The 23,648-nt window shown below is 38.4% G+C and overlaps 1 protein-coding gene across 1 annotated transcript in view; it reads right to left on the bottom strand.

Annotated features, from left to right (window-relative positions):
• Positions 1–23,648, bottom strand: part of DNAH3 (dynein axonemal heavy chain 3) — a 51,814-nt gene that overhangs the window by 16,225 nt on the left and 11,941 nt on the right. The window contains exons 17-47 of the mRNA XM_058035785.1: positions 23,183–23,394; positions 22,831–22,922; positions 22,297–22,411; positions 21,709–21,825; positions 21,350–21,529; positions 20,117–20,253; positions 19,278–19,479; positions 18,592–18,684; positions 18,175–18,285; positions 17,086–17,200; positions 16,495–16,693; positions 15,370–15,478; positions 14,916–15,029; positions 13,640–13,816; positions 12,533–12,624; positions 11,891–12,110; positions 10,964–11,098; positions 9,723–9,834; positions 8,941–9,182; positions 8,227–8,327; positions 8,043–8,148; positions 6,862–6,991; positions 6,146–6,382; positions 5,655–5,758; positions 4,344–4,638; positions 3,707–3,886; positions 2,565–2,688; positions 2,320–2,476; positions 1,730–1,873; positions 516–1,182; positions 239–404 (exon numbers count right to left, since the gene is read on the bottom strand). Coding sequence (XP_057891768.1) covers positions 239–404; positions 516–1,182; positions 1,730–1,873; positions 2,320–2,476; positions 2,565–2,688; positions 3,707–3,886; positions 4,344–4,638; positions 5,655–5,758; positions 6,146–6,382; positions 6,862–6,991; positions 8,043–8,148; positions 8,227–8,327; positions 8,941–9,182; positions 9,723–9,834; positions 10,964–11,098; positions 11,891–12,110; positions 12,533–12,624; positions 13,640–13,816; positions 14,916–15,029; positions 15,370–15,478; positions 16,495–16,693; positions 17,086–17,200; positions 18,175–18,285; positions 18,592–18,684; positions 19,278–19,479; positions 20,117–20,253; positions 21,350–21,529; positions 21,709–21,825; positions 22,297–22,411; positions 22,831–22,922; positions 23,183–23,394 — 5,185 coding nt within the window. The remainder of the gene's footprint in view (positions 1–238; positions 405–515; positions 1,183–1,729; positions 1,874–2,319; positions 2,477–2,564; positions 2,689–3,706; positions 3,887–4,343; positions 4,639–5,654; positions 5,759–6,145; positions 6,383–6,861; positions 6,992–8,042; positions 8,149–8,226; positions 8,328–8,940; positions 9,183–9,722; positions 9,835–10,963; positions 11,099–11,890; positions 12,111–12,532; positions 12,625–13,639; positions 13,817–14,915; positions 15,030–15,369; positions 15,479–16,494; positions 16,694–17,085; positions 17,201–18,174; positions 18,286–18,591; positions 18,685–19,277; positions 19,480–20,116; positions 20,254–21,349; positions 21,530–21,708; positions 21,826–22,296; positions 22,412–22,830; positions 22,923–23,182; positions 23,395–23,648) is intronic.

Here is a 23,648-nt window from a genome sequence, read left to right as displayed (position 1 = left end):
GTTAGGGAAGGCAGAAATGTATTTTCCCCATTATTAGAAATATTATGGACTCTTCTCTAAGACTGGTGTGGTTTTGAGAAATATCAGATACATATGTCTCAGTATCTTTGACTTGCACTGAAATCCCAGAGTTGGCTTAGCTTTGTCCATTTATAAGGACAGATCAAATACACTGGGGGCACAAGGGACAGGGGAACAAACTTTTGCTTCACATGTCTCTTGAGAAATAAACTCATACTCTTTTCTAACGTCATCTTTGAGCTCAATATCCTCTAAAAACTTGTTAGCAACCATTTCCAAAGCATCTGTAGGCCAGGTTTGGAACCAATCAATGGTGCAGCAGTTTATCAGTGAAGGGAACATCCGTAATCGATTCCGAAATGCATCTCCAATAGGACTCATGGCTGCAAAAATAAAAACACGATCATTACCTAAGTTTCTTAGCAGCTAGGAAGCAGAAAAAAAAATAAACCTAAAAAAAAAACATTCTAAGAAACAACACATTGTATACAGACCTAAGACAATATGCAAATTTTTCTTCACCCTTTCAATAAAGAAGTTGTACATAGCAAGGGGCGTGGCTTCAATCTTCCTGTTCTCCATCCTTGCTGCAGCTTGCATTTTCTCAACAATTTCAGCTTTCTCATCCGCTGGAAAGATATTAGGCACGTCCCCAGTATTTAAAAGCATGTTGATATCTTCCACGAACGATTCATCCTTTATTTGATTATCGCAGAACAAAAAGGACAGATTGCTGTTACCAACACCTGCTTTCAGCATGACTTGTTTAATATCATCTTTCCATTCACTGATGCCATAGGACTTGGTGATTTCGATCTGGAAGAGCTCAAAGGAGTGCATGAAGGTGGCGAGCTTGGTGGCGCTCTGCCGGCCGCTCCCGCCAACGCCCACCAGCAGCAGGTGTCCATTATCCTGTTTCAGTACCCTGCATATCCTGGAGATGTGCTCAATGGCAAACTGGAACATGACCAGGGACATGGGGGCCTTGCTGATATTGTTGTACTCCTCAAGGTAGTATTCCATCACGCTTGTCAGCTGCTTTAGGTCTGTGATTTCATCATAAATTCTGACAGAAGTGCTTGGCTTTAAATAGTCTCCAAAGAACAGGGCACGAATATTATCATCAGTGACTTTTCCAGTAGGTGAGAGATGACCCAGTACCTAGCAAAAAGGCAAGAATCAACAGATAATTCTAGCTATTAGAGAATTATTTTCCTTAAAGTCATAATAATCCTTATCTACATAGCATTAATATTGCAGAAAGCACTGCTTTTCATGTTCTAGTTACAACCTTGGTCTGGAAAATAATACTGTAGGCTGACATGCAGGTTTCCATATATGCATACCTCACAGAGAGATCCTGCTGTCAAATATAACATAGTTCTAAAAAGACTTCTCAGAAAGGGACCTACTACACCCATTGGATCATCCAAGGAATTATCTTGGGTAAAAGCACAGATAAATGCTGTGCAAGACATTTATTCCACTCCAGGTGGTCCTCTCTACTAACTCAGAATCCCTCAGAAGTTATGAATCGTTCTGATATGAATAATCAATGCTGAATAGAAGATTGTCCAAACTTTTTAAATTCACTGATCAAAATACTGCAAAATGCCTCCAATACTGATTTAATCTCAATTAAATAAGCTTAAGTATTTCTGAAAATGCATCAGTATCATCTTGGTCCCAGCACATTACACAAAAATACCTTATTAATGTTCTGCTTGAAGCTATTTAATGTTGTCTCTTGTACCATCTGAAAGAAAACATTCTTGTCATCATCATCAACCAAGCGATCATAGAAAACTCTGTAGACCTCATGAACCCATAGTCTGATCAGTTTATCTCCATCCTGAAAATGAAAATACAAAAGAATGGGTAAATATAGCTCAGGCAGGATTTGTTCAAAGAGAAAAGGTTAGAAATGTCCATCTGGACCCTGCTATACCTTGTACTAAACTCAGTGGGAATCTTTCAGTCCCAAGCTATTCAGCACATGGCCCAGCATCTGCTAACTTACCTGGATTCCTCACCTAGTTACCATCCTGTCCTTCCTGCCAACATAAACCGGTACTTTCATGTCAAAGCACTTTTTCTCTACTGGATCAAATCAAATAGTATTAACAAAATGACAGCTCTCTCCCTCAGAGACAGACAGAAAATACATAACAAGGAATTCAGGGACTGCTCTGATCTTAAACCTTGCAAATCTATTGAAATCATAGTTCATGTATTATAAAAATAATTAACTTTTTTCACTGCTCTCTCCTACATCAACATAATAAAATTACAACTTACTTGCAAATGAGTGTGTGGACAGAGCAGAACTCCTTTAATAACCCTGGAAAAATCCCGTAGATTAAAGACATAGTGGGATTTTGAAGGAGTTGGGAGAAAATTATCAACTGCCAATTTATACAGCACTGACGTCGCTTGGACCATCATCTTACCCAGCCTTAAGAAGGAAAAGAAGTACAAATTTAACTTCTGCAGATAAATCACAGGGAAAAGACAAAAGTGCTACAGTAAATTGATCCCATTACCTTAGAAATGAAGCATCAAAGCCATTGCTGAAGTGCCAGTCAGTAACTGCAGTAAAAATCCTGGTTAAAATATCATCATTGAAAGCAGAGATAGAGACAATATTCAAGTGCCGTGTGAAGCGTCCTGGAACACACACAGAAGGATGCAGAGAGATTTAAATGGTGGAATATTTTTCCACTTTTCAGCTTTCTTCTTCTAGGATTGCCTGTCATTAAAAAACATTTGAATCTGGCACCAGCTTCATGATTTTGTTTCTGGCAAATTTCTGCCCTAGCAGTGAAGCAAAAGAAATATAAACTGGACTACATTTTCTATAAGTATTTAACTTAAAACAACTGTTTTGAATATGTAGAACATGAATCATCATTACAAGGCTATTACTCAATTTAAAATTTCAGCTCACATGAGCCTTTTGATTATGATGACACAGTAAAACTTTTACAAAGTCAAGCATCTTGTTATTGGCTTTCACCTAAAAACAATCATTCTACATGAGTAGATTTTAGAAATTTAGCTGTATCAGAAGACTTATTTTCATAAAGCCTCTAAGAACACACACAGTTATACCTGTATCACACTGTTTATAAGAAGCAAAGTAGCATGAAGTGCCCTATAACAATGCAGCTGTATATAGCCTATAATAATGAAACTGCAGGTACATTAGGGCATTTATTTACATAATTTTTTCATTAGAAAATATAACCTCCCTTATGATGCTGTGACAGGAATCATGGACTTGCAGGTAACATTCCTGTAAATAAATGCAGGCAGCCTACCTTAACATCAGGAGATACAACTTCAGAAGAGACTTTCCAGAGACATGGCAAGCAGATGTATTCCCTCCCTTTTCCAAATTACAGAAACCAGAAAAAATCTCCATCGCTAATTTTAGAATAACTTCTGTCATTCAGAGCTTAATCAACTCTAAAAATTGTTTCTAATGGTGATTAATCTCCCTCTGTTAGAGGTACAGATTTGAACTTGAACATAACAGACCTGAACTTGGAATAACCCACTCAGTGAATGCACCTGTAGATCCACCAGTTGTAGATAAATGTTGAATTTGCCATCAGCAAACCTGAACCCACCCTTTAACTTCAGTCTGCTAGACAACCACCTGCCATAGTAATGTATTTCCTACCTGTAATGTCATTCCTGCCTCCCCCAGGGGGACCCATAGCTGTGACAAGCAGGACATCTATGATGCTGAGGTGGGATGAATCCTTCCTGTCGTACCAGTGCCCGTGATCGATCCATTGCCTGAGAAGCTCAATAGCTGGCTGGGCTCCATATATCTCCTTTTCAGGCATGTTTAGGTCATCTATGGAGAACAGAGACATTGAATAAAAAAACCTCAGTGTTTGGGAATTCAATTTTTTCTAAGAAGGAAAAGTAACTGTACTAGAGGTTGTAAAAGGCTGTGTGTTGTTATTCCTGCTGCCCATTGAACTAACCAAAATCAAATACCATTACACCTCACAGGCATAATTAGGGTGATGGCTTAACTAATTGTGGCTGGTGATTTTATGTCATGTCATGTACCACTGCAACTCTAAGAACTATTCTGAAGACAACCACCAGTTAAACCTCCCAGCAAGGGCAGTGCTAATCCTTTGGTGATCCCTCTGGGCCCCTTCCAGTTCAGGAGATTCTAGGATTCTCTGGGTGCCTGAAAAAAGCACTAAGGTAATCCAAATTTACTAGTCTTGGTGAACCACTTCCTTTGCCTAAAACCAGAACAAGAATTATTTTTAAAAAATGAAATAAATATCTCTTACCCACAAAAATTATAGCTTCTTTCCCTGTTGGAGGTCCAAACAATCCTTTTCTTCTTCTGTCCAGCTTGGACATAATAATATCCTGGGTCTGGTTAGCAGATGTTCTTGCAGAGAAGTTGATGAAACTCGGGATGTATTTTTCCTTTGGTAGTTTCAGTAGAAAGTTGTTTGTTATAGCTGTTTTTCCAGTGCCAGTGGGACCCACAAAAAGCAAAGGGACATTATGATCCACATATGTTTGAAGAAAAAACATTTGTCTGGCAGTTTCCATTGTTGGAATGATTAGCTCAGATACCTGTTAAACAGGAAAGTAAAATAAAACATGAAAATCAAACATCTAATACCTTAATCAACATGACTATTTGCAAGCAACTACAGGAAACCTGTAGCACATAAAAAGTTGTATTTTAAAAAGTTCTGCGTTTTAAAAAGTTCTATTGTCTGAAAACCTAAGCTATAACAATGTTCTAGTAAATACCATTGCCCCACTTTCTTGTTCAGGGCTTATACAGTCAATAGCACAACCAGTATTACCTATATTATGGTTCACAGACATTATATAAAGCCTGGAGAACTACAGAGTTAAATATGGCCTAGTTCTGTTCCCCTACTGTGCAAAGGGAAAGGAACACTGGTATGGAAATTTTTTTTCTCTTTCTCATTTTTTACTTATAATTAGCAGCTGTGGATTTGATATCAAGGAAAGATTTTTGGCAGCAGAATGAAATGCCATCTTGCATCTCTCGTGTATCTAATAGACAAGACAATGGCAACTACAGTGGAATGAAAAGTTGAACAAGCTTAAGTTATCTTGAAATTTGATCTGCAGATCTCTGCTGTGCTTCCCTTCCATTCAGTTCACAGCTGCCATCAAAATCTGAGTGCCCCTATTTGGAATGGAGGGGATCCAGGACTCTCAGTACTGTTCCCCACATCCCAGTCTCTTTGCTTGCTTTCTCTGAATAATTCATAGTACAATGTCATGAGATCAACCACTGAAAACAGAAATGAAGGAATGGAAATTCAGGCTTTGGCTTTTTCCCACCATGGTTTCCCCAATATCAAATGCTGTCAGAGAACAAAGCAGAACCCAAATTTTAACCACCAGGAAACCTCAGGGCTCCATGTGCACCTGCAGTGCTGAACTTCCAGTGTTAGTGCTACCAGAATTGAGACAAAAGCATGAAAGGGAGCTCACAGAGACTAATGAAATGTTGCAAAGCAATCATCAAACAGCCTAATATAATTATTCATACCTCTAAATTATTTATTCAAATAATTATTTTGCATAATAAAGATAGCAATGTGCACCTTAGCCCCTGGGGCGATAACTTGCTCTTCCTTTGTGATGTAGTCTGTCCACATGGCCCACTGCCCATGGCCACGCTTGTTAAAATAGAAGTCAAAAACAAGCCCTGTTAATTGAAAAGCACAACATAGGAAAACCCACTGATTAAATTATAAAAATAAACTTCACTGATTTCAGTGTGAGATTTCCAAAACTGTGATGTAATGGAAGTTTTCTAGTACACAAGATACACCCCCACCCCCCCAGTCTCAGCCCCCAAGTGCCATTATCATCACCAAATTATTTTAGGTCAGATTCAGCCACAGTGTTTGAGTATAACTGGAGGCATATGCTACTCCAGGTTAAAAGAGCCAGGGAAGGGCACCCAACTGTGCAGCCCAAGGCCTGGCAGATGGTGGCTCTGCTGCAGACTAAACATCTGCCAGGCACACCAAGTGCCAAGCTTTCTTACTGCTTTATAAAAGGCCAGGTAAGCACAGTTATGAAGAAGCACCTTTTTCTGGGAAGATATTGCCTTTGTTAATCTTCACATTTTTAGGGCGTGGGTTTTGCTCGTTCATTCCATTGAGCAAGTTGCGATAAAATGAATCAAATTTTCTTCTGCTGTCTCCGTCGATGATCCCTCCAATTGTCCACACCAAAGCAAAAAGGAAAAGGCCCTGTAGCCATGAGGTGACCTGTTGAGCGGACATGGTTTCACTGTCGTCTTCATCACGTTCCTTAATTTCATCTAAAACAGATATTTTGAATTTTAGTTAAAAGCCAGTAATAACCAGAAATCCCAATGCAAAATGCAATTTTGCAAAAGTATCCTGAGACAAAAGTAGAGCTCTGTCTTCAGTGGAATGAAGCCAATCTACAAATGGAGGATATTGTCTGTGTAAGATACTGTTTACAAATAAAATTGAAATTAGAAGAAAAATAGCCCTCTTTTCTTCAGATGGCAGCAAACAGCAAGCAAAACACAGAACATACTTGCAAGATCATGTTTAGTTTTGTAATGACACAACTTTCCAAATGTGAAAGCTCTGTATGCAAAGAACTATTAATAATACTGATTAGTGAGATCACTGACTGTGTTATATGAACCCAACAGTTCATATACAGTTTGGTATTTCCTTGCATCTTATAGGCTGCATTTTGTGCTGAGACATGAGAGGGGAAAAAAAGAAAAATTGAAATAAAAACCAGGCAGCTTAGGGTACTTACCAAGGAGAGAAGAGTAGAGTTTCATCAAGCTGCTACTCAGGTGAAGAGAGGACGTCTTCACCATGAATTTGCAATGATGGTCAATAAAATCTAAACAGGGCTCAACTAGCCACATAAACAAGTCATCAACCTACCAGGAGAAAAGGAAATAGCTGTGTGACAATGCAGGACTTGCCACATTCCCCACTGTCCCTCAATTCACCCTCAGTCAAACATAAGGCATCAGAAATTGTCCAGGTTGGCAGAGAGATCAGGAAAGGGCTCGTGTGAGGTGGTACTGAAATGTTCACAACATCACACCATCACTGTCTGATGGTGAAAACAAGATGCTTGCAACACAGAGAAGTTTTCAGCAGGAATTCTGTTACCCAGTTACTAATCCAGACAGCAGAGCAGAAGCTCAGCCTAGAGAGACTTCTGTTTTGTTTAGGGAACAACAAAATTATTCCAACAGAAACAAAGGCAAGGGTTTCATCCTCCCTTAAAGAGAGGCCCCATACAGAGGAGCCAGCACAGATACTGTGCCACAGCAGAAATTCCAGCATGCTGGGGCTGACTGGGGCCTGTAGGAGTGCCACAGCATGTGGGTAAATACTGACCATGGCTGGTGATATCTGCTCTGTGAACTCAAACTGGAAAACAGGACAGAAATCTTGACCTAACCTTTTCCCAGGGACTAGTACTCAGAGAGATGCACTAAAGGGTCAGGCTATCTGTTGCTTAAGGAATAATTACTTTACTCTGATGAACTAAGAAAACTATGAATAAAGAGCTCTTTAGTCTTGGTACTTCTTTGAAATTTGATTCTAATTTCCTGCAAAAACTCAAAGCGGGTCTTCTCAAATCACATAAATAAATTTTTTACAGCTCCACTCCTAATATTATTCCAACTATTTTACTAGATTTGAACGACCAATAATAAGGATTTAAAATTTTCATTAAAAGCTGATTCTCACCAACACCTATTTTTATTTGCATCCACAGAAAACAGTAGAATACACAGCACGAAGAGCTGTCCTTCATACAAGCAATGAGGTGAAAAAGGCTTTGAAGACTAAACTGTTATTGGTAATAATAACAAAGTTTTGATTCTGCATGCCTGCCTTCAAGTGGGCAAACTGTGAATGTCACCTTATAGTTCATCTTCTAATTAGACCTGTGCAAAAAATGAAGTCTCGCACCAGCTGTCGGTGTTCTTCCTCCAGGTTTGGAGGCAGAGTTTTCAAATAGGAATCCTTCAGTGGCTTCCAACCCAACTGCTGTGGGTCCATATAGATCATACCACACCTGGGAAGAACAAACACCTGTGGTAAGGGAATGCATGTGCAAGGTGGGACAGCTGAACCTTGAGTGCTCTCACATTACCTGCTGACAGTTGCTGGAGATGCCTGCTCCAAGTCTGCTGGCTCAAAGATTAAACTCATTTTTGAGCTCATCTGAATTATTTCACCACTCATTAAGCATAACTGGAAGAAGAGCATCACATAAACATGGTCTAGTCATGTTAGTGCTGATCATACAGTGAAAGCAATGTCTGTCATAAAATCACTGAACTTTCCACTTAGTGTCACTTCTCATTCATTCATTTGTATCCTTACAATACATGATATTTCATGACCTTGTCTCAACTTTTCCATGTCTTACTGTAAGGCTTGCAGAGACACAGAGAACAATTAACTAACTCGAACTTTAAATAATTCTGCAAGAAAAAGCAGTTATGACCTGCAGCTTTTTAAAATTCACTTATTTTCGAGGTAATTTAAGCAAGTTCAGTTTTCAGTCACAGAACTGAGTCCATGTATTTCAGTTTCCTAAAAGGGTCAATAAAAAAGCCTCAATGATCAGCCTCATTTCAATAAAGAAAGAGGAAGACAAGGCTTCTAGGAAGAAGTAATAGATTAATATTATCTAATACCATCTAAACCCACTCACACAACTGGGGAAATAAAGCAGTGCTTTTAGGCACATCAGCCTTTCCTGAATTTCACACCTCCTTTGACTAATGCAATAACAATATTGCTACTACTAAAATTAAGCATGTTTATTCAAGGATGAGGGCAGGGGCAAAAATTAGGCTACCTTTTTATTATCATCCAGCACAGTGTTCATGTTCTCTATCCAAACTGCATCCACAGGGCCATCAAAAATAATCCACTTGCGATCCTCTGTGGTAGAAGATGCTTGTTCCCTGAAGGCCTTTGCAAGAACTCCATCTGACCACTCATGACTTACAGGATCAAAACTGCCATACAACTGCCCCATAGTAATGGCTTTGGGATTAATAACTTTGTACTCAACAGCAAACTCATCCATGGCGTTTGCTGTGTAAAAAGGCAAATACATGAGCTTGAGAATTTGATAGGTTAGTTTTATTCAATAGCTGAACAGGATGATTCCTGAGGATCCTACTCCAGCTGCTCAAAGCAAAAAACCCAGATATGTGGCATCTAGGTAGAAGTAAATAGGAAATTCCCTTACTTACACAAGGCAAGCAAGAAGCCTGCTGTAAAAAACACATATAAAAAGAAAAAGCACAGCAGCATAGATTTCATATATTCATGGGAGCTACTTACAATATCCTATCAGAGCTAATTTTTTCAAGAGTATTATGCACAAGTAAAATGTCTAAGAAAATGAAGAAAAGCATAAACACATTAGTATGGCTGACTGTTCCAGTAGATATAGAGAAAAATACTATCAGACAAATATGCCAGACAAAAATAGTTCAATTAATAGAAATTTTGCAATCAAGAAAGAAGAGTATAGGACAATTAACAACCTGGGCATATCTCAGCAAAGCAAAAATAACAGTCATAGAACTGACTTCATTGAATGAGAAGCTTGTGGCTGGACAATGTTACCTGCACACAGATCAGCCAGGGCTCCAGCCAGTACTTTGTATGAACTGGTTTTCCCACTCATAGGATCTCCAACAATCATGAAACCATGGCGCACCAGCATCATTTCGTACACCTGCCAGGGACAGGAGAGCCACTCCTTAGATGGCACAAAAGAAGTGTTATGTGAATAAAAATAGAAGTTTCCCTCCTGCATTCAGATGTGGCACAATTAGATCTCTGCACTCTGCTGGCTGACCAAAGCCTTAATCCAAATCAGAGGGCAGTCATGCTTTTATCGCAATTCTCACTGAAACTATTTGTTTTCCCCAGGCATCCTCCCTTTCCCCTTGCTAAATGTCATCCCTCAACTGCAACAGCACTGTACAGGGTGTGAGGGCACTAACCAGACACTGCAGATCACAGCCCCGAACTGAAATCAGTGGTTACCAATGAATCTGGCAAAAAAGGACTGAAACTACAGCTCTGAGCATCTGGCATATGGTCAGTCCCATAGAGGCTGATTTTGGACTGCAAGAGTGGTAACTTCTTTAGTCACCCCACAAGATCCTGTCAAAGCTCAAGTCAAAGCAAAACCACCATCAAGCAGACCTGTAATAACCCCTAAGCAGAATTTTTTTTATAATGTTAAGGCTGATTTTTCCTACTTTAACTTCCTAACCAGTTAACACTACCCCTGTTTAAATGAAAGATACAGTATGGTTTAGAAAGCAGCATAGGGCAAGTGTGAACATAAGGCATTTTTACTAGGCCACACATTTTTACCCTTGCCATTACCCTGTCACTAGGCTGCACAAGAAAAAAGGTTAAGTATTGTTTAAAAGGTCCCCAGCAGTAGTAAATAGGAGGCAGTGGGAACACAGGGCTGGAAGCATAAGCAAGGTCCCCTCTTTCAAGACTTCTCAAGGAGACTGTACAGAACTGAGAACAGAGCCTGACTCCCAGTCCAGAATTCTGTTCACTAGGCTACACTGCCTCTGTCAGTCACAGATTCAGTTTAATTTTCTATCCTGAGGCACAAGCCCTACAATGTGGCTGCACACATTAGCTCCTTCACAGACTGAATTACAAAATCACTATGACCAAAGCAGGCTTTTATTCCATGATTTGTACTCTGTAAAAATACCCCATTTGTAATATTCCATTAATTGGTAAGGAAACTATTAGCTATTCATCATGACATAGACAGTGAATGAAGAGTGTGCTCTCATGCTTTTCTTCCCCAGAAGTATGTGAAAATAAACCTGAATAATTTTTCCAATGAACCACGGCACTGGTTGAAGATTCATTTTTTCAATATTTTCAGTTAGTGCCTTGATAAATACATCATAGTCTGGTGTAGGAAGAACCACTCCAGGAAACAGGTCAGATATGATACCCTGTTAAGCAGAGACAGAATTGAACACTATTTAAACACAGGTTACACAAAGAGAAAATTCCTAAGTAAAACAATATTAATACAGATGACAGGGGCTTAAAACCAGATGTCCTCAGCTGGACAGAACTAACTTCTAGGCAAACTGTAGCCATGGAAGCATTCTGCACACATGAAACAGAGACCTGTGTCTGCAGTTTTCATGAACACCTTGCTATTGCTTTAAAAATTTGCCCCCATGAGGATTACACAAAATGATGTGAAAGTAGTTGAACGAATTTCAGTGATTAAAAGTGTTCCAAAACTTCAGAGCAGTGACTCTGGCTGTGCTTCTACCCTAGATTTTAGTCCTATTTACTGCTTTGTAACTTAATTAATTTGCTATGAAAGCAGAATGCAAACAGAAACATCACCATTTTTATTCTGAACTCAAATTTCTAAATGACCTTAACTTAATTATCCACATCTATTTTGGAGCACAAAGCCAGAAAACAAACTTCAAAGAACGATTTCTGTGAATGAAACAGCCCAAGATGATTTTTAACAATATATCATCTAAAACATTTCATAGAATAACTTTAAGGAACCATTGAAAGTTTGCTTTTTAAAATAATCCTAACAGAACTAGAGAGTTCCTCCAGATCAGTGGACTGAAATAACTCTACATATAACTCTACAAATAACGTGGCATCATCTAGATCAAACTGTTCCAAATTAAGATAATGACTGTTTCTCTGAGTTCTTATAACAGATCTCATCATCATCAAACCTAAAACACACTGGCCTGATACCTTACCTGAAACAATGGCACATCCTGGGACAAGAACTTGGCCAAATTAACATCCATCAGAGCCCGAAGCAACAGCACACTTTCATTTTCAGTTGGGTACTTCAGCTTTAGGTTCCCTGCTGCTGTCAGGACAGATTTCACCGCACGCATCCCATAATCGTAGTGGTGCTGGGACGACAACTGCTCCGAGCACAAACGGTAAGTGGCAACAATTTTCTGGGCAAGACTGTGGATAATAAAATATAACGTAGAGGGAAAGTATCTCACCATGCAAGGAAAATAATTCACCTTCCTATATACACCAAGTATCTGCAGTGATTCTAAGACACAGCAGCTGAGAAGGTGGCCCAAGGCACCTGGAAAGCAAGACTGTGGAAAAATGCCATGGTACAGGATGTGGGCATCATCTAGGAATTCTGTATCATATTTTGATACATTTTCCAAGTGATTCTGTGCATAAGTGCACATCTGGCAGAATGAAGTGGAAAATGAGAATTGACAAGAAAGCAGGAGATTAAAAAGTCCTTTCTAGAGAAACAAAATATGGACAGCCTTCCATATATGCCTCAAACGCCTCAAACACACATGCCTTAGAGAGGAATGAGGTATATCAGACTCAACTAAGGTAGAAAATTCAGCATGTCTTACCTCTTAGAATCCAGAAATCCCATTGAATAAAGTGAAATTTCCCCAATCAAGGCATAATCTGGGACCATCATGGCAACTGTTCGGAACAGCGCCTGTAAGGAAAAAAGTAAGATATCAACTTTTGACTGGGGAATACTGTAATAAATTGTGCCTGTTTAGTAAGAATAGCATCTCTCCATAAATTCATGAATGCAAAGAATTCATGAATCATCTGAAATCTGAGATTGCTTTAGAGTTCTATTCTATTCTGATCTTATCAAGAGGTTCAAGAGGTCTGTGCTAAGCACTGCAGTAACAAAAGCTTAGAAAGAGTCAATTCTAAAGAACTAAATAGAGGAAAAGGGAGGTGACATTCATCTCACTGTCATAACAGACAATCCAGAACATGATGTGGTTAATGCTTTGTAAAAGATCATTCAAAGAATTGTGGCAATGTCAGAAAAAGAATCAGGACCATAGAGTCTCAGCAACTCACAAAGTTATAATAAATTTAAATTGTGATTTGGATCACCAAACCATTGTAAACCCAGAGAATTTCCAGTTAGGGAAGGCACAGCTAAAGCTGTAAACTGGTACCAATACAATTAGTCTGAGACCTTTCTTCTGTGCATTTTGTACAACCCTAGCTGTTTACTAAAGCTTGGTGAAAAGCACAGCAGGATACACTTGAATGGGTTGTCAGTGCTGGTTTTGGCTGGGGTAGAGTTAAATTGTTTCACAGTAGCTGGCCTGAGGCTGTGTTTTGGATTTGTGCTGGAAACAGTGTTGATAATTCAGGGATGTTTTAATTATGGCAGAGCAGAGCTCACACAGAGAAAATGCCTTTTGTGCTCCTCACCCCACACATCAGCCAGGAGAAGGGGGATGCCCAAGGAGTTGAGGGGACACAGACAGGACAGCTGAGCCAAGGGATATTCCAGAGCACATGGGGTCATACTCAGCAGAAGTAGCAAGGGAGGGGAAATTCAGAGTGATGGCATTTTTCTTCCTTAAGCTAAGCAACCATTAGACATCAGTTTATAATCCAATTGATGACTTTTTTATTATTATAGACAAGAAGTCACAAATTCAGTTTAATTTCTACAAGAAAACAGGATTTCAGATTACCTTCAGATTATCAGGCAACTCTGCCCGTCCAGCATAGCCAGGATTCATGGTAATAAACACAGCACATGTGGGGTTAAGAGAGATCTCTGTCCCTTCAAAGATGAATTTTTTGAGTTTACGGATTATAGCTTGCTGGATGCTAAGTATCTGCTGGGCAACTACAGATAATACTTCAACCTAATACAGAACAGATTGGAAAACATAAGACACTTGGAGAATCAATATAAAATAGTTTTGTTTACATATTTTGATGGCTGTATTTGCATTCTTCCAGGGAAAAATCGCCCTGATTTTTGTATTAGCTGTCTATGGAAGGGATCCTCTGAAAGTTAGTGCCACTATTCTCTACTCAACTAACAGACTGATCAACAAGGGCTTCTAAAAGCCTCCTCAGGGAAATACCGTGTGCCTGAATGTAGTCATCTAAGTTAGTTGGACAGGAACTCCCTCTGGAGGCCTCTAAAAGCACTTTCCCTTCAACTCAGACACAGCTTAGGCTCTCCAGAAAAACTGATTCACTCAATGCCCAAAACTGAGGGTAAATAATAGCTAAGACTTGCTGATTGTTTGAAAGTATCAAGATAACAGAATATTGGAAAAGAAATGCTAATGCTTGAATTCACTAGAAAACAATCTGCAGCTGAAGAACAGAAAAATTAAGGACTTAATACTAATACATACAAAATAGAATTTGATGAAATTTCTACATTTACTAGTATGTACTTAAATGGAATTTCATCAAAGTAATGATAAAACTTATCCAAAGTCATCAGTGACCAAATTAAACAAAACCAAAATGACCAGAGTAAGATCAAGGGGAGAATAAGATATGTCAGTTTACACAGCTTGATAATCAGGTCACTCAGTTAGTGACACTCAGCTCTGGTTATTACAGGAATTCCTCCACTGGGATTTGTCCATCCTGTGCTGAACATAGACAAATGCAACTCCACACCTGTAGCTTGATTTCTCAAGGAGAAGACAAGAAATTTCTTTCCCAACAAAGGAGTAACACATACAAAAGAAAAAATTGTAAAGGAACATTTTTTCCAGCTAAATTGACCCAGAACACAACACTACTGCAACACAGCACAGGTGGGCATGTGCTTCTAGAGCAGGCAGCAGAATGCCTATTTCTGTGTCACTAATTATCAAAACAAAGAGGCCTCACCACAAGTAAAAGCAGAAAATTGGCAATAATGCTGTCATGTCTAAATCTAAAACTTCTTATGTCTTAAATTGAAGCTTTCTCATTTTATTTGAGTTAAAACATTACCTCAATTCTATTGAACTCATCAAAGCAGGACCATGCCCCAGCTTGTGCCAGCCCCTTAAAGAACTTGCCCATTGCCTTGTAATCGAGGCCATCAGAGCAGTTAAAGACAACACACTGCAACAAAAACACACAGAGCATTTCTCAGTATTACCACAAAAGTATTACCTCTATAAAATTCTTAGCATCTAAAATGGGAAGGGATTATTCTTGCTAATTTTGGATTAAGAAAACAGGATGCCATATAGACACAGTCCTAAATGTGAGCTTGTTACCAATATTCCCATGAATGAAGAACAGAATCCCAGAATCATTAGGCTGGGAAGGACCTTTAAGATGTTTGAGTCCAACTGTAAATGAATAGCTACAAAATAAGCAGCACTTGCTTAAGAATGGCATTTTAATATCTACATACCCAAACATAAACAGTAGAAAGCAAAAAAGGGAGTTTTGGTACCTGCTTAGCTATAGCTTTTGCTAGATCTTTGGTTGTTTCTGTTTTGCCAGTCCCAGCAGGCCCTTCTGGAGCACCACCAAGACTTAATTTCAAGGCACCCATTAATGTCCTACATTATCAAAAACACAGGCATTAGAAATAGCAATCTTTAACATCAGATTATTTCTGAATGGATTGACATGTACTTTCCTATACAGGCTCTCCTGAAAACAATTCACTTGTTTCTCTACTGACTTCACAGCTTGCCCTAAAAACCTAGTATTGTCTCATAAGTGATTCCTAATTGTGAAAGGTCATATTTGGCCACTTGGCCTAAAAGGAATGTCAAGGCTTTTATTACATGCATCCTCCTTGTATACCCTCAATTACACAAGCAAATGAACAGTGCCATGAGCAAAATGGTAGAGTCTACAAAAGCACACATTTCCCTCAAGTGACACTTGAACTGGCAAGAGCTTGAAGCTGGCTTTATAAATTCAGCCAATCTTTACAAAGCATAAAGCTTGTTAGAAAAATGGATGAGAAAGCATAAAGCTTGTTACAAAAACCTGGGAATCACATTGCTTTCCAAGTGAACATCCTACTAAAATGAGATCCCTGTTAATACTGGAGTGATCTGATTATTTTACAAAACCATAAGGCTTTGACTCATGTCTTGAGGGTTCACCAGAAGTGAAATATGAAATGCCTTTGAATATTTTAACCTTGAGGTCTGAAGTATTTCCATTAAATCCTCTTGCAAGCCAGTGGAGGAACAGGAAGCTAACTGCATTCGAGTATCTGTGAAGGGCTTTTTAATTACCTCATTTATCTTACAGGCAGGCATATCCAAACTGTGTGCCTTACTTCAGATAAATTAATTGACCAGTGCTACTGTAGAATTCTTTGCAGTTCCAATACCATGTGCTGCCACCTCTTTTCAGAAGCACCTTCTTGGATACAGTAGAATCTATTACTCTACTGGTGTAGCAGGCTATACATTGTAAATATTTTTACCATATTAGGGCAAAATCTACAAGAAAATGTTAGCTTCTGAGGTTCCTCCTATTATTAACAAGGAAAAAGGAAGTAAACACAGATCAATCCAGAAAAAGAAAGCATTATTCATAGACAGTATGTCCTTACCTGTAACATCGATCTGTCAGTGGGGTTATAACCAGACGTGGTGAATTGCCCAGGTACTCATAACCATATTTCATTTCTGTTGTGATCATTCTCACTGTCACATCCTCCTCTGTCCAGTAGTATCTCAGCTGAGAAATCCACTGGAAGTCATTCAGATCTGTGACTTTGTCTTCAACCAATTTTGAGACCACATCACGAGCTGCAGAGTAAGACACAGATTGTTTTAAAAAATCTAGACACTTCTGCTGAGGTAGTTTACTTAACTTATAAGTAAAGTAGCATTTACTTAGAGCTATGTATGAGTAATTCAACATTTAGAGGCTGGTTTTCATGTTAGAGAGGAATTTGTAATTGTTTTGCATAGGGAATCAGTTTAATTGTAACTAGATTCCAGTGTCTGTTCTAAGTAGATGCGAGACCCTTGTGCAGTACTGAACGACCCTCTGAATTTCCCAAAGAGCTGAGCAATAACTCTGTAAAGGCTGATTCAATTTAGAGAAAGCATTTTAGATGCTTCTCTCCAGCAGTCCACCCAGGTGCTGACAGCAGCACTGCCCCAGCTGCCCCAGGGGAGCAGCAGCTGCTCATTACCGTGCACATCAATGACAATGAGAGCCCCCAGGGTCAGCCGGGCTCCACTGGACAGCTTCCCTCTCACCAGCTCAACGATGTCCTTGATCTGGACATTGCTCTTCTCCAAGAAATCCTGCCACAGAAACAAGCACAGCCATTAATGGGATGCTGGAGCCAGCAGTTCCTAAGCCCCCGTGGGTGCAATCATTGGAGACAGCCTCTCTAACAAAACATATGAATGGTAGTCTGGGCACCATACAAATATTTTAAATTCTCTTTGGTATACTGGCATTTTATTTTAACATGAACACTTCAAAAATATTTATGGCCTGAAAGAAGGCTTATAAGCAGAAGGCTTATCTTTCTTCCTAATGGAAGTGACAAAACTGTACAGAGGGATAGGAGCAGATATTCTTTGTTTAGCTTCCCTACACAAGAAAGGATGGGCATATGGGACCAAGTCCATTAGCAACATGGTTTACTTTAAACTGGTGTTGGTCTACATGATGTCCAGAGGTCCCTTAAATTCTGTGATTCACTGTTCTGTGATTCCTTCCCTTTTTTTTTCAGCTATGGATTATTCAGGATACTTTCTCTGAAAGTAACAAACATTTTAGTTCTGTCTGGATATATTGGATAAAATCTTCATCTGGTGTTAAACAATGCAGGCAAGTTAAAGCTAAGATATTCAGTAAGGATACAGAAACAAAAAGGCATTATTAAAATGCACTATTGGATGTAAAGTTTATTAATATTTTTCTATTTCAACATTTAAAAAGCAGCCCAAACATTCTGTTGACAGACTTAATCTCCAAATAAATCTTCATCCACCCAGCTTAAGTAGGATCAAAAAAAAGCCCATTGAATTAAATAGAAATTATTTCCACTACTTGAGCATGTGTTTGAGTAAAGCCTCAGTGAAGTGATAGTTAAAACTGCTGTAATGACAGAGGCACCATGAACACATAAGAAAAGTTTCTTGCATGAAATAAAAAATTTGGCTGCTGCATCTTCCTCACCACAAGAGTCAAGCAATAACCAGAAAAATCAGTGGTTAATTAATCAGAGTTCAGTGCCTAGAAATAGAAAGTTAGAAGAAAATCTTACTTGTAAAGCTTTTTTCCTTATAGCCTCAGACACTTCTTCTGTCCAGTAAATGGATGAAACACAAATAACTGCCTGCCCAGGCCACTGAAGTACCCACTCTTTCCGAGGAACCTTAAACCAAAAGAAAAATTTCAGACACAAGATTTCATATAAACACATTAGATTATGGCACTGAGAAAAATTACTTTCCTCAAATGTCTTTTGTCTCATGCTGTAAATAAATGAGAACAGCATCTAAAGCTTTAATACTTTTTCTTCCTGAAATTCAGGACTAAAACTTCAAATTGGCACTATTGAACAAGAAGAGCTGGTTTCCACTTAGTTTCAAACATGTTTCCTTGGTTAAGAATTTGAGCAACCTATTCATGTATATTTGTTTGTGAAATCTAACTCATACCATAGTTTAGGAATAATTACCTGGCTATATCCTTTTATGCCCTCTTGAAGAACTTGTCTGACACTGGCCAACATCATTTCTTCTACTTGCAGAAGCCATTTTTCTACCATGCCCTTCAAGAAAGAACACTTAAGAGTTAATACACATTTCCTGACTGCTATCTTCTTCTTCAGTGACAAATTATTTGAAATGTGTTAGGCTTAAACATGCTTTCTTCAGATCTGGGTGTTGTATATAAAAAAGTAAAGGTTGAAATTATCCAAAATATGACTGGTGATACTGTAGTTTACACAGTCTCAATGCAGGTATATAAAGACAACCCAGTAAAGAAACTAGATAGGTTTCATATAAGCTGGATATGTTTCATATAAGCTTAAACAAAAAACACAGATTGCATCATCAGGTAAGCCTGCTCATTTTAACTCAGGGCATGCTTTATTCCTACAGGATTAAAGGAAAAGAGTGTCTGTAACTCACAACATGCCCCACCTTTCAGAGGAATTTACTGCAAAACTGGTATGTCTCACTCCTTTTTGCAGGAAATCCTTTTTATCCTAGAATACCAGTCTGCACTCTCATTTCCTGAACTCCTTTCATGATGTGATCCCAAATGGTTTAAACCTAATTCCCTCAAAAACATGCACTTTATGCAATGTATTATGTATGAATCTGATTTCATATAGTAAAATTAAAAAAAAACATTTACATTTGCTCGCACTGGATAGATTTTATCTATGAAAGGAACCACTTCTTTCTCAGAACTGATCATGCCTATGATCTCCAGATCTTCTGTGAACTCCAGTTTAGCAATTCCTTCAAAACACTTCTTCAAATGTGGCTGTACTCGAAGTGGATCCTTTGTCTCAGACAGTATTTCAAGCAGCTCATCATTAGACAGGAAAAAGAATCTGCCAGGAAAACACAATTACTTTCCAATCATGAAAATTTCCATTAATAATCTACTAATACAATTTGGTTTATTATTGCTTAAGATACCAGTGTATCAGAGAGGAAATTATTATCTCAAATCCCTTTCCTTAAGCAATTTTTAACATTATAAAACTCATCACATCTGTTTTTTCAGAATTTCAAAGCAAAGGAAGAATAAGGGTTCTCAAACTCAGGGAGGGAAGACCAGATGGCTCCAGCCAGCCATTAAGTACCCTGTAAAACCCATGAATCCTGCTCCTTGTGATCATGAACAACTCCCACACATCACACACCTCTAAAGAGGGTGGGGCAGGGACATAATTGCATATCAGCCATGGGAAGGCTCCTTCAAAACTACCCTGTAGGTAATAATGCCTTTCTAATCCAAGTTTACATTGTGATAGACAGATCATGCCTCCCCATCCCCACCTGTTCTGGCATTTCACAACTGAGGAAAATGAGTTATGTCTAGAGATGAGAACAGCTTTTCATTTTTTGCTGCATGTGACTGTGTCCCACATATGTTTATAAAATGAGACTTTTAAGTTCAGTAGAAATAGTTTGAAAGAGCTTATAGCTTCTTGTTTCTAACTTAGGCCTGTTTCATTAATTTACCTTGGGAAAAATAATCTTTTCGACTCCAGGTAATTATTCAGCCCCTTTTGAATGTCCTCTAAGAGAGTATTTGCTTCCTGAAGTCTGTCTAACATCTTGGGTTGTTCAGTTGCTACAAGTACCTTTGTGTCTTTCACCTTTATAAAAACAAACACATAACAGAAACTGCTTAAAATTGGCTTAAGTTCTACATTAAAATTGTAAGCATCAATCACATATACTGCAGGAGACTAAAATGCTCTAATTCTTCTCTATAGTATGCTTTCATGGTATTAAATACATTTGCATTATTGGATAGTTTTGCTTTTCAGATTGTCAATTTTACCAACTTGAAATTCATAGACATTAATGAAGGAAATGTCAACAAATAAGATCTTTGGCGCTTGCTCCTGTGTTGAGCTTGCTACATTGTTTTCCACTCACAAGTAAGTTTTATCAGAGACACAGCACATGACAATTATTCCCTGTTCTCTCCTTCTGATAACACTCCTCTTCAGAGAGCTCTGTTCCACTACAGCCCCATCATTCTGAGAGTCTGAGCTGTTGGACAGGTCTCAACGCCTACTTAGCTACACTGATTATTTCAACACCTTTACCATACAACCACACACTCCCAGTGTTTTTGACACACACCTCAGCTTACACCACCACTGTCTGGCCTCTTACTCCACTTCTTATTTACAGGAATTGAACAGGTTACCAAATTGCACTTCCTCTTTCCATTATCTTAACCTGAACATTACTGTGACAGTCCATATTCACTAAATTTTTGAATAACCATGCTAATAACCTATTACAGAATAATCACATTAAAAAATCCATTTAGTTGCTCCAAAAACATGTACACCCTGTAAGTCTAATGCAAACTCTCTCTGTATCCAGACAAAGCTTTGTACCTTGTCAGTGAAGCTATTACCACATCCTGAAAGCACAAATCATTCATCTTTCTACCTAATTCTGACCATTTAGCCATAAGAAAGCTAAAACATTTAGAATTCGTTTTCCTTGAGCTATGATTCACCCTTCAACACCCAGCCTGTACAGAAGTCTCAATAATTATGTAATCTACAATTTCACTGCAAGACTAGAATATGTTGGACTTTAGTAAAGGATTTTTCTCTCCTTCAATACAAATACTCAACAGCAGAAAAGAACAGTGTATGCACATGATATTAATAATCATGTTACCAGGTGTGCATAAAAATGCACAATTCATGAAATGTTAGCACTTACCACTTCTGTCATAATGTTTTTCCAGTATGAATCCACAATCTTAAACTTTCTGCCCTCTTCAGGCATTTGAGCTATAATATCTTCTGAACTAAAAATTGGTTCCAAATACAACCATGTTGCCTGACATTTTAACCAGCTATCTATAATATCTTGCATTAAACACAGCTTATCTTTCCAAGCCTGCAATGAAAACATTTAGTAGTTAAGCAAAATCATGACAACAAAAAAAATCAAAAAATATGAATATGTGTTCTTAGTTAACAACTGTCTAATGTCTTTTATCATGTCAAAATACCTGAAGCACTTGAGGAAAGCTTATTTTGAGACATGCAAGCTCAGTCAAACTGGCTTTTCCTTACCAGACATTCATCTTCTATTGGTTTGATGAAGGGAGAGCCACACACTGTCTGAGTCTTGACAATGTGATCATCCAGCAAAAGCTGGATGTCATCCACTGACGTCAGGATGTTGATGTCCTGTGAACACATATTTTGGTAAGTCAGATGGCAGTCACTGTATTCCACCACTCATCCTGCTTCCCCCTACTCTGTCATGTGAAGATATCACATGGAATCTCTTCTGTACACCTGTTTCAAAGGTCCAGACAGAGATTGTTTTGTGATAGGAAGCTGGTGCCTTCTGACTCAATCTTTTGCACTGTGACTCTTCTTTCTTCTGGGCAAGTTAAAATTTTGCTATTGTCCAGCTTTCCATGCAATACTAGGGAAGTCCTCAGACTCACAGATTTGTTAGGATGAGCATGTGAGATTACAAGCTCTCCAGACACTTAAGTTCACAGTGGGTTAAGTGCTCAGCTGTGGGTTAAGATACAACTTTCCATTGGGACACAATGAATCAGCAGCAACATCCCTCTAATATTTCTCAATTGGTATTCAGAGTCAAAGTAATTATTTTCAGATATATATATTGATTTAGTGTTTACTTACAGTATCCCTGTACTTGGACAAACCAAAGTGCACATTGACCCACTCTGATTTCATTTTCTCAATTGATTTCTGTAAGGAATACTCCTTACTTGCAGCTGCTCCAATAGGTTCTATTCTAAATTGAAAGGAAACATACATTTTAAAGGTTTTTGTAACATAGCTGAAGAGCAAAAAAAAAGCAGTTGTAGGTAGAGCTGCATGCCAGACTACCTTTCATAATAATTTCTTAATAATATCACAGACTCTTTCTTCAAGGAATATTTTTCCACTTTCAGCTTCACCAAATTAGAGATATTGACATTAATTGGAAGACAAATACAGACAGAAAATTCTAAATCAGCAAATAAAGTGATTTAGGAATACAACTGGATTTTTATCCCTCTGTGCTACAAGAACTGACAGTTCACACCTTGATAAATATAGCCGATTTTACAGCATGTTCTTACAGCACACAAAACCCCAAAAGAACTAATATTTGGTATCTGATCTATGAAATACAAAGTCTAACAAATGAGACTAGATTAAACTTCTTACTCTTCAATAAATTTTGAGAGTCCACGGTCCAACATGTATTTAAGGTTAGTGTTTTCATCTGGATTGATCTCACATCCTACGATTTTACCAATCTGAAAATAAAGTAAGAAATAAATCTATTATCAAGATGCCTTTTTGTAAAATACTTTCCAACAGCAAGCAACAAATTCCAACCAAGTATTAGTCCAACACCCTAATTTGCTTTTCTACCACAAATTATTAATTTAAAGAAGCTTTTGCCTGTTATGTTACAAATTTCAAAACTGCATCTATCATGTCACAGGATAAAAGATATTGGACTGACAGTTTCTATGGAAGAATATCTCCCCAGCTAAAGCAGAGTTTAAAGTACCTGCTGCCAGTGTCTCTCCTTCATTCCACGATTGCAGACAATGGACAGGACAGGAAGATGCTGTTTAAATTTATCAAGCTTGAATTTCATGGATTCTGCCATGCGCCTAGGCACAGGCACATCTGGGAAGCTCTTGCAGAGCTTGTACATGGTCCTCCACATACTTCCAACCTCTTCAGTAACTTCATCAGCATTCAATTGCAGAAGAGGTCCTGAATACAGCAGCATAAAAAAAGCACAGCAGGCACTTCAGCACAAGGAGATCCCCAGTGTGGTTTAATTACAGCTATTTTTCATCATTGTCCTTTAACTGGAAATCAACTGTGTTACAAAAAATTATCTTCATGCAAAATCCAAGTCAGTAACTCTATTTCACACTGCTTAACAGCATTTATTCCTTAAAATTATTTTCTCATGACTAATCAACCCTCTCAGCTTCTACTTAACCAACTGCAAATAACACGTT

Source organism: Melospiza georgiana, chromosome 16, assembly GCF_028018845.1.
Source record: "Melospiza georgiana isolate bMelGeo1 chromosome 16, bMelGeo1.pri, whole genome shotgun sequence".
NCBI classification, from domain to species: Eukaryota; Metazoa; Chordata; class Aves; order Passeriformes; family Passerellidae; genus Melospiza; species Melospiza georgiana.
The sequence above is the reverse complement of the archived record's forward strand: the minus strand, read 5'-3'. Positions and strand labels throughout refer to the sequence as shown.